At 52.3% G+C, this 10745-nt stretch overlaps 1 protein-coding gene across 1 annotated transcript; it reads right to left on the bottom strand.

Annotated features, from left to right (window-relative positions):
- Positions 1-5807: 5807 nt before the first annotated feature.
- LOC125630624 (C-type lectin-like) lies at positions 5808-10001 on the bottom strand. Its single transcript, XM_048836812.2, has 4 exons — positions 9813-10001; positions 9292-9429; positions 7615-7729; positions 5808-5875 (listed from the first exon to the last, which is right to left on the bottom strand). Exons 1-4 carry the CDS (start codon positions 9999-10001, stop codon positions 5808-5810), a joined length of 510 nt encoding a protein of 169 aa, XP_048692769.1.
- Between the last annotated feature and the right edge of the window lie 744 nt (positions 10002-10745).

The raw sequence follows: 10745 nt of genomic DNA on the forward strand, positions 1-10745 counted from the left end.
TTAGTCTGGGTATTTCTTTGTCTTTTTAATTTTTTTTAACTTCTTAATTTTTGTCTTTAATTCTACCATCTACTTATAAAGCTGCAGGAAGGCTCTGGGACCGGTACAGCTCCCAGGCTTCCGAAACCATTATCATGCTCCTGCATGAAATCTGCCAAGCTATTACACAAATCTACTTCCAGCTTTTCTTTCTCTCCAGGTGTTCCCTGTCCTTCTGACATATCTTTTACTCAACCAGGCTTTTCAGCCTGAGCCCGTAACTCAACAACGGAATGGGACTGTAAATCAACTCAAGGGCTATGGCGTGGAGAATTATAGGTTGTGACCCTGTTCTACTGCCCCCTTCACCTATTGCAACAAACAAAGAAACTCCCTTCCTCTACACCACTCCTGGCTGGCTTGCCAAAGTCTGTTACCCAGGGTTTTCAGAAAACACAGCAGGGGCAACTTAACTCTTTCATGTTAGGCGGTGTCACGAATAAATCAATGGGAACATAGCAATTCCGTCCGATAAAAGATTAACGCAAGTAAGCCTGCTTTATTTAAAACTGCAGTTTATTAGATTTAAGCACACAGACAGAAGCAATAGGTTTCGAACAGTTCAGATATTTACCTAAAATCTGGAATGGTATTGAGTCAATTAACAGTGGGTGCACAATGGCCAGTTGTTCGCCCACCAGGGAGAAAAGGTGTCAGGGAAAAAGTCTCTGAAGATGGCTTCAGAGGACTGTTGTATAGTACACTATATTAACTAGTTTTTTATAATTAACATTCACAAAACACATAGGTTATAATGACCCCTACTAAATTATTACATTTCCTGAGTTTCAATAAACTTTTATATTAAAGGTGCCCAGATTTAAGGTCTTTTGTTGATCAAGGCTTTTAGTTATACTTGTTGACGTTTTTTTTATTTTACTTAGCGAAAACTGCCAGCTAGTTTTAACCTTGCCTTTAAAAGCCTGTTTTTTTAATTAACCCTTAACTATGTAGTTTTTTATTTTATTAAATGCACATAATACAGTTCCAGTTAGCTTAATTACATTCTAAGGTACACACTTCCCTTAAATCCAAAATAACACAGCAGCAGCAGCGCCGGAGTGACTGATGGTGGCAGAGCGAATGGTGGCAGCAGGGTCAGTTGTGCTCGATGCACATCCTGGGGGTGGGTGGTGAACCCAAATTAAGACCCCTCTGAACTCTGGGTCTTTGATGACCAAGGACGGCCAACTGTGAGTAGGGTGCAGTGGAGAGAGAGGGGAGCTATGTGCTAATGGGACATTTTTTTGTCAGACTTTCCAACCACAAGATGGGAAACTGAGGCAAAGGACACTGCCCAGAGTACTCTGGGGTCGGGTTGGCTTATGATCACATGTGTTTGAATGTGGTTGTGGTGTTTTCCCAAACTAATGCTGGGTTCCCTTTCCCTTTCAATAGCAGTTCTCTTTGGTTACACACAGATTCAGTGCCTGTGAGTGGGGAAGCCTCCGGGATGGTTATGAATGTCCCAGGATGGTGTTTAATTTCCCTAGATTACTGGGTGGGGGCTTGAGCTGGTTCTTTGTGGCAGTGTTAAGAGGAACCCCCAGATATTGAACCTGTCTGTGGGTGCTGCCGACTCCACCTGGCTGAAGGGTGAAGTTACATTGTGGTAGGCCATGCATAGAGGCCCCACCCATGCCGGGGCCTGTTGTGTTAATTTATATGGAATGTATAAGTGAAAGGTGTTAACATAACCCAGTCGCTGTCCAGCACTGAACAGTGTTAAACAAGGTCCAGCGGCGGGTATTTAGCCACCTCAGCCAGTTTAGCATTGTGGCATATACACTATAAAATTCCGAGCAGAGTTAGAAATGGATTGACCGAAACACAAAAAGGAAAAAACCCAAATGGGAGCCAGGAGCATTGAAATGTAGTGTTAAGCAAGGCTTTTATCTTCACCCTTGTTCCCTTTCCTCTTAGCAGCAGAGACCGTGTAAAAGGTCCCCTCCCCGCCCTGTGTGACAATCTCTGCGGTGGGATGAAAGGTGGTAATAACTGTCCTTTTGGGGAAGAAGACGTTAGGTACAATGGGCTGGAGCCGGCGTTGGTGCTGTTGTTAAAGTCTAATCCTGGTTCAAATCCCAGGTGGTGTTTGGGATTCAGCCAAAGCCCCAAAAGGAGGTGATGTCACCTGGGTCCCTCTCTCTGGCCTGATCTGGTCACCCCATCTCAAAAAAGATACATTGGAATTAAAAAAGGAACAGAGAAGGGTAACAAAAATGATTAGGTGCATGGAACAGCTTCTGTATGAGGAGAGATTAAAATGACAGGGACTTTTCAACTTGGAAAAGAGACGACTAAGGGGGAATATGATAGAGGCCTATACTATCTTGGCAGGTGTGGAGAAAATGAATAAGGAAGTGTTATTTACTCCTTCACATAACATAAGAACTAGGGGTCACCAAATAATTAATAGGCAGCAGGTTTAAAACAAACACAAGGAAATATTTCTTCACACAACGCACGGTCAACCTGTGGAACTTGTTGCCAGAGAATGTTGTAAAGGCCAAGACTATAACAGCGTTCAAAAAAGAACTAGAGAAGTTTCTGGAGGATAGGTCCATCAATGGCTATTAGCCAGGATGGGCAAGGAGGGTGACCCTAGCCTCCGTTTGCCAGAAGCCGGGAATAGGCGACAGGGGAGGGATCACTTGATGGTTCCCTGTTCTGTTCATTCCCTCTGGGGCACCTGGCACTGGCCACTGTCAGAAGACAGGAGACTGGGCTAAATGGACCTTTGGCCCGATCCAATATGGCCGTCGTTATGTTCGTATGACCGGGGTGGGGAGCTCGGATGAGCTGCGGATTGAAACGCTGCCTAAAGAGCAGCGAGAGCCGAGGTGAGCCCCTTCGGGTAGGTGCGTCCCCAGTAGGCATACTTTGCCTACTGTATTTGCTGGGGCAGGTGTGCACTGAAGCCGTTTCCCCTGGCTCCCTGGCTCTCTCCCCCTGCCTGGAGTGGTACCTGGGCTGCCGGTGCTGGGGAGCGGGGGAGGCGGGGAGATGGGCCAGCTTATCGGGGGAGCCCCCCCTGCTGCCGCGACGATGCGGCCACTCCAGCTCCAGCTGCTGCAGAGATGCGCCTCCTGGTGCTGCTGCGGCTGACTTCCTCTCAAGGCGGCTTCTGCTGCTGAGGGGATGGCGCATGCCAGGCTCCTGCTCCCCGCCCCATTCCCATATCCCCTTCTCTTCCCCATCCCCCTTCCTCTCCTCACCGCCCCCTGCCCCAACCCCTTCTCTCCCCTCTGCCCTATCCCACCCCCATTCCCCACTGTCTCTCCCCCCCATCCCCCTTCCCCCAGCACCTCTTGCCCTGCCTCCCCGCCCCCGCCGGGCACTCACCTTTGTGCAGCGAAAGGGTGGGCACTAGGACCCAGGAGGCCATGTCCTGCTGCAGAGCAGAGCACCCAGCAGGAGAACAGCAGCTCCATCCAGCCCCCTCTGCTGGGGCAGGGGGGAGTTGCACGTGACCCCCAAGCAGCCCCCCGCCCAAACTCTGTCCATCCCCTCCCTGTCTGTCTCCCAACACGGCAACCGGCCCCCAGCTGGATTCCTCCCCCGTCCTGGCTGAGCAGGGGCTGGCGCTGCTGAGACGGCGCTCCCTGCTCTCGCCGGCCCCCGAGGCCGGTTTCTTCGTGTTAAAAAGGGGGAGGGAAGAGCCCTCCCGATTCCGGCGCCCCTGCCTCTCAGTGCCGGATCCCCAGGAGTCTGCTACAGCTCTCAGCTACGGTTGTGCAGGCTCAGACTTGCACGCCCTGATGTTCACACAACAGCAAGACACGACCCTGCTTGGAGGAGCTCGGTGTCTGAGTGGAGATGGGACCAGGAGGAGATGGGTGGGCCAGAAGAGAGAGGAAACTCTGGGTATTGCAGTTATCTGGAGGTAAACCAAGTCTTGTCCTAGGTCTTAAGCTTATGATCAAGTAAATTGGTTAGTCTCTAAGGTGCCACAAAAAGAAAAGGAGGACTTGTGGCACCTTAGAGACTAACCAATTTATTTGAGCATGAGCTTTCGTGAGCTACAGCCCACTTCATCAGATGCATACTGTGGAAACTGCAGAAGACATTATATACACAGAGACCATGAAACAATACCTCCTCCCACCCCACTCTCCTGCTGGTAATAGCTTATCTAAAGTGATCACTCTCCTTACAATGTGTATGATAATCAAGTTGGGCCATTTCCAGCACAAATCCAGGTTTTCTCACCCTCCGCAGCCAAGCTCTATGATACAACCGCATTTGCTCCAACCCCTCAGACAGAGACAAACACCTACAAAATCTCTATCAAGCATTCTTACAACTACAATACCCACCTGCGGAAGTGAAGAAACAAACTGACAGAGCCAGAAGAGTACCCAGAAGTCACCTGCTACAGGACAGGCCCAACAAAGAAAATAACAGAAGACCACTAGCCGTCACCTTCAGCCCCCAACTAAAACCCCTCCAATGCATTATTAAGGATCTACAACCTATCCTGAAGGATGACCCAACACTCTCACAAATCTTGGGAGACAGGCCAGTCCTTGCCTACAGACAGCCCCCCAACCTGAAGCAAATACTCACCAGCAACCACACACCACACAACAGAACCACTAACCCAGGAACCTATCCTTGCAACAAAGCCCGTTGCCAACTGTGCCCACATATCTATTCAGGGGACACCATCACAGGGCCTAATCACATCAGTCACACTATCAGAGGCTCGTTCACCTGCACATCCACCAATGTGATATATGCCATCATGTGCCAGCAATGCCCCTCTGCCATGTACATTGGTCAAACTGGACAGTCTCTACGTAAAAGAATAAATGGACACAAATCAGATGTCAAGAATTATAACATTCATAAAAGAGTTGGAGAACACTTCAATCTCTCTGGTCACGCAATTACAGATATGAAGGTCGCTATCTTACAACAAAAACTTCAAATCCAGACATTTAGGCTTAAATAGAGACTGGGAGTGGCTAAGTCATTATGCAAGGTAGCCTATTTCCCCTTGTTTTTTCCTACCCTCCCCCCCGACGTTCTGGTTAAACTTGGATTTATGCTGGAAATGGCCCACCTTGATTATCATACACATTGTAAGGAGAGTGATCACTTTAGATAAGCTATTACCAGCAGGAGAGTGGGATGGGAGGAGGTATTGTTTCATGGTCTCTGTGTATATAATGTCTTCTGCAGTTTCCACAGTATGCATCCGATGAAGTGAGCTGTAGCTCACGAAAGCTTATGCTCAAATAAATTGGTTAGTCTCTAAGGTGCCACAAGTACTCCTTTTCTTTTTGCGAATATAGACTAACACGGCTGCTACTCTGAAACAAGTCTTGTCTGTTGTCTCAAAGGCCAGGCCCATCCTGCCTCCCTCTGGGGGTTCCCTTCTTCTCCTCGAGTGGGATCTGGGCGGCTCAGGACACAGTCAGAGGGGGCTGGATGGACGAATCTACGCAGGGGCCAGGATTGGGACAGAGGAGACACACACAGAACTGCATGCTCAGGAAAGTTTATTCTTGTGGTGGGCTTCTGTCACTGAGGGGAAGAGAGGGAAGGGGCAGGAGTGTAACTAGACCAGAGACACTTGGGGGAAGAGAGTTGGCAGCTGGGGAAGTGAGATCTGGCCTCTCAGGGAGGGAGAGGACTGTCCCTTGATGCAGCAAAGGCATCGGAAAGTCTGGGACGTTGCCTGATCGTGCCCAAGGAGCCCAGTTCTTTTGCATCCCAGGCGCTGAGCTCCCCCTTAAGGCGCAGGCGAGCGACTCCCCTCGCTAGAGTTCATACTGGCAAACGTAGCCATTTTTCGTATGACAGTCTTTATCATTCCAGTTCTTAAAATCTAGAAGGCAAAACAGAAATCACTGGGGCAGGGGAAGGGCGAGTGGGGCCATTCCTGCCCTTACAGTGACAACCCCCCTCATTGCACCCTGCTGAGAGAAGACCCCTGCTCCCGTGCATGAGGCTGCAAGGATGAGGAGGCTGGAGATGAAGGCCCATGTGCCTCAGACAGGGACAGGCTCCATCGTTCCCTGAGGGACGCTGAGTCAGCGTAACCGTGGAAGACCCTCTTCTATTGTGTTGGAAAGTGTCTGATGAGAGCAGGATGGGGCCTCTTGGTGCTAGGTGCTGTGTCCACACACACTGACAGAGTACCCCTGCCCAGAGAGCGCACAGTCTAAATAGACAAGAGGTGGGAGGGGAAACTGAGGCATGGAATGGGGAAATGAGTTGCTCAAGTTTACCCAACAGCTCAATGACAGGGCTGGAAATAGAAGCCAGGTCTCCTGTGTCACAATCCCTTCCCTGTCCTCTAGACCAGGCTGCCTCTCAATCTGTGACTGCTGTTCCGTCCCCACCAACGCCCCTCAAAAGGCCAGAAAGGAGAGCACAGAGCCCTGGCCAGGTGCCAGCGGGGAGACAAGCTCAGGAAGAGGGAATCTGGCTCGCTCTGTGCTGAACGAGCCGGCCCTACCTCCGTCTCCTACACATCTGGGTTTGGGCATGGCCCTGCGGCAGCATCTCTTCCCAGGGGACAGCACTAAGGATTCGGTTTGATGAATTGCTGTGAATTTCACCCTCTTCCCCATTCGCAGAGCCACACAGCCCCGGGAGCGCTATTCAGAAACGGTTCCCACACTTGTTTTGCAGTAGTTTTCACTTCAACTATTAGCTGTGTGTGTGATTGGTCATGCAGGTCACATGGCACTGTTCCCGCTCCAGGATTGGACGAGTGACACTTTTAAGTAGGGGACAGTGGGGGGAAAAATCCTGCCCAGTGTGAGTTTGTGGGGAAAGGAGCATTCGTACCAACGCTGCTGAACACTCAGACTCGTGAGCATCGGATGGGTGGGTGAGTCCGTGTGACTAGCGTGGCCCATGAAGAATGAGTCACTCATGAATTAGCGAGTGAGCTTTCCCTGTTCACGCAGCTCTCCGTCCTATTGCCAGCGAATGAGACGAGACTTTCAGCCCCGCTCCACCCCCCTATTTCACTCCAGCGACACGGACAGCAGGAAGCTGGCTTAATGGCCAGCTGGGGATTCTTCTCACATAGGAGAGCCCAGCAGAGAGAGCTGCCCTGCCCAGCCCTGGCCTCCCCAACATAGGGGACAGGCTGGGGTGTGTCTGAAGCCCCTGTGCTCTGGCTGTCCAGTTTGTTACTGCCACTGTCAGAGCAGCTCTGGGGCTGCTCTAAATTGTCCTGGGGCCAAAATAGCCCCTGGCTGACTCCAGAATCAGGGTGCCAAAAGCCACCGAGGCACCAACCGAAGGACCCAGACCCCACCTACATGGCACCTAGTGGGCAATAGCTCTGCTCTGGTCTTTCGCTTCAACTGATTGTCTGGGGCCAAAGGTACTGGATGGCCTTCCTCTGACTGGAGCTGAGCCTCAGACTGGGATGCTTGCAGGAGGAGTTACCAGGTGAGATGAGGGGAGAGGGAGTGGCAGTGTGAGCTGAGGGAGAGAGGCAGGGTGACAGGACAGGAGGCCATCTCCGCAGAGAGAGCTGGAGTGTGTGGCCAGGGTGTGTGTCTTGGCTTCTTTGTTGGTGCATGTGTGTTTGAACCGACTGCTTACCCGTGTAGCGCAGCAGCTCGACACAGTACTCGACACCATATTGATTGTTTGGTTCCCCGGTGTTCCAAGCCTTGTAGCGATACGGGGAGCCATCTGTCCACCTCCAGCGTCTGTTCTGCAGAGACAGGGGAGAAAGGTTGTGGGGTCCCGCAGAGAAGAGACCTTGGTGACAAGGCACCATAGAAACACCTAAACCCAACACAGAAGTGCCCTACTTAGGCAGTGGGAGAGAGTCGGGGAAGGGCCGTGGGGCAGTCAGTGGGGAGAGACCAGCTCAGGGGGACAGGACCTGGAGACGCTGATCTAATAGTAACACAGCACATGAACGTCACCTTCTGCCTTCCAAGCCCGTTGCTTGAATTAATGAATTACCTGGTGATGGAGCAGAGTCACTCTGGAGTGTGTTCTAGTCCCTAAACCCCATAGGCAAGGCCCGCTGGGGGGCACTAGTGGTTTTAAGGTGGGTGATCTCCTCCTGCTTAAGCAAAATAAAAGGGCGTCTGTGATGGAGATGCTGGATGGATCAGGGAATGGGACACGGGACCTTTTCCCCTCTAGTGGGCTCAGCGTCAGTCTGACCCCAGGTTAGCAGGACTGATTAGCTCAGTAGAATCAGAGAAGGGGACACAGGCCCTTTCTTCTCTAGGGGTGCTGGCTCTGGCCTGGCCTCAGCTCATGGGGGGACTAGCTGGCTTTGGGGGTCAGAGAACTAGTTCCAATCCATTGCCAGGTTGTGGGGAGCTGGATGCCTGAGGAGACTAGAGAATGGGACACAGAGTCTCTCGCTCCTCCTGTTCTGAGTCCAGCCCAGCCTCCAGTCTGGGGAGGGGGATCCAGGGCCTGAGTCTGTGCATGCTCGGGGAGCCTCCTGACCCCAGCGCCTCCCTAGCGGTGGGGAGGGAGAGGAAACGGATGGAGACAATGCTTCAGGTGGAGCTTGGTAAGTTTACGAAGGGGGTGGCGTGACACAGATGGCGTGACGGGGTTGCCGGCCATAGCACGGCCTGGACTCGGTGACCTGAGAGGTTCTTTCCAGTCCTCTGTTCATAATGACTCCTTCCTCCACTGGGGCTCCTTCCCAGCCTGTGACGGCTCCCCCTTTGTTTCCCTGCCCTAAGGAGCTGGGGGCTCTGCTACAAAGAACCAGGCAAGGACAGGATCCCCAAGCTGAGGGAGTGACCAGCAGTGTTGGGGCAGCTTCGAGGTCAAGGGGGAGCAGAGGCTCAAGTCTTGGGCAGGAAAAAGTGGCTGGAAAACTTGGTCAGAGTGGAGTGGAGACGGGATGCGGGGTGCAGCGGGAGGGCACGGCACATTGCATGAGCTGGCAAGGGGGAAGGGAGATGGGTCAGTAGTTGGAGAGGCAGGTGCCGGTCAAAGGTTGGTTTGATGGCCGGAGAGACCAGGGCCTGGTTGTATTTAGCAGGGAAAAGCCAAAGGGGAGTCAGAACCTACAGAAGGATGGAGATGGAAAGGGTGCGGGAGGGCAGGGGTTAAAGATGGAGTGCACATGGGAGACTCTGGTGCCCATGACAGGGGAAGGGTGTAGGAGTGGGGGAGGGAGTTCCTGGCAGCCCCTATGAAGGTCTCATGGGACATGGTCTCTGCACAGCCCCTGGGAAACAGAGTCATGGAGAGGGTGAACAACTGCCAGAGGCAAAGCAGGCTCTGGGCACTCACCTCCCGGGGATCGTGCAGTCCGATCCAGACATGATCCTTGGAGCCTGACTCGGTGATGTATCTGGCCACCGTGTTCCCTTCTGCACCATTGAGAATGGAGGCGAGATGGGCCCCTTTGCGGTGATATTGACACTGCACCTGCGGCAGGGACATCAGCGAGGCCTGTTACCCCCCTGCAGGGGGCGCTGTTTGGCAGGCAACAAGGAAGGGCAGGGCCCAGTCACAGGAACACACAGCTAAAGGAGGGAGCCGGGCGTGTTTTACCCCTACTGAGTGCTGAATAAAAAACTCCCTGTGCCGGGCTTTGCCCTCGGGCACCCTCTAGGAGCCCCTCACCCCTGAGCTCAACCCTGGCTCCTCCCACTCCTCCTTGGCCCGCTTCTGCACCAGCCACGTCACTTCTGCAGCCTCCCCACCCATCCTCTGCAGGGGTACACACTGGGGCTAATGGTGATGTCACCAAACCCCTTCAGCCCCTGCCCACAAACCCACCCCGTGGATCCCTGAGAAGAGCCTCGTACCTCAGCTTCTGACCAGGACACCTCTTCAGGGAAGAACCCATAGCAGCGGCCTTGGTAGAGCAGCCATTCAGGGAGACAGGACGTGGCCCCTGTTCCTGATCCGAGAGAGGTGATGGGACAGGGAGAGAGAACAGTGTGGTGAGAGGCTGTTTCAGAGAAGAGAATGGGAGCAGAGGTGCCAGCTGTCATCATTCCAGCTTTTCCAGTTCTCCCCAAATCCTGTGAACGTTTGCCCTCTCTCAGAATGGCCACTATCTCCTATTACTTTCAATAGGGCTGAAGCTACTTTCTTAAAACAGCTGCCCCTCCCTTGCCACCTTTGTCAGTAGCAGTGAGGCTGTTGTACTAATAATTACCACCATCTCCTCTCCAAGGGGACAGGAGCTGGGCTGTCCTCAGTGAAGATGGTCTCCTCCTATCTTCTGTGCAGGAGCACTGGGGAACCTGACAGGGAGAGGTATCAAGGGGGTTGAATCAGAGTACACAGGGACTGTGGGGGTGAGAATGGAGAGCACTGGGTGTCATGGGACACTGGTGTGACTAGGAGCAGATGGGAAGTTGGGGGCATTGGAGTATAGTAGAGGCTGAAGGGACACCACTCACTGATTTGCTAACCTAGTGAGGAGGGCTTTGAACTAGGTTCAAAAGGGATGGGTGACAAAATCCCACAGGTGACCTTAACAGAAGGCCAAATGTTGGTGGGGGACAAGGGAAATTACAATGGGGTCATAGGAGCAACAAGAGGGAGAACAGTGCGGGCATCTGCTGTACATCTCAGATGTCTATACACACATGCAAGGAGTATGGGGAGTAAATGGAAGAACTGGAAGTATTAGTATTTAAGCTAAATTATTACTTAATTAACATCCCGGAGGGATAAATCTCCTGACTGGAATATTGGTAGAGAGAGGTATAGCTTGTTCAGGAAGGACA

The sequence above is a fragment of the Caretta caretta genome, chromosome 1 (genome assembly GCF_965140235.1).
Source record: "Caretta caretta isolate rCarCar2 chromosome 1, rCarCar1.hap1, whole genome shotgun sequence".
NCBI lineage: Eukaryota > Metazoa > Chordata > Testudines > Cheloniidae > Caretta > Caretta caretta.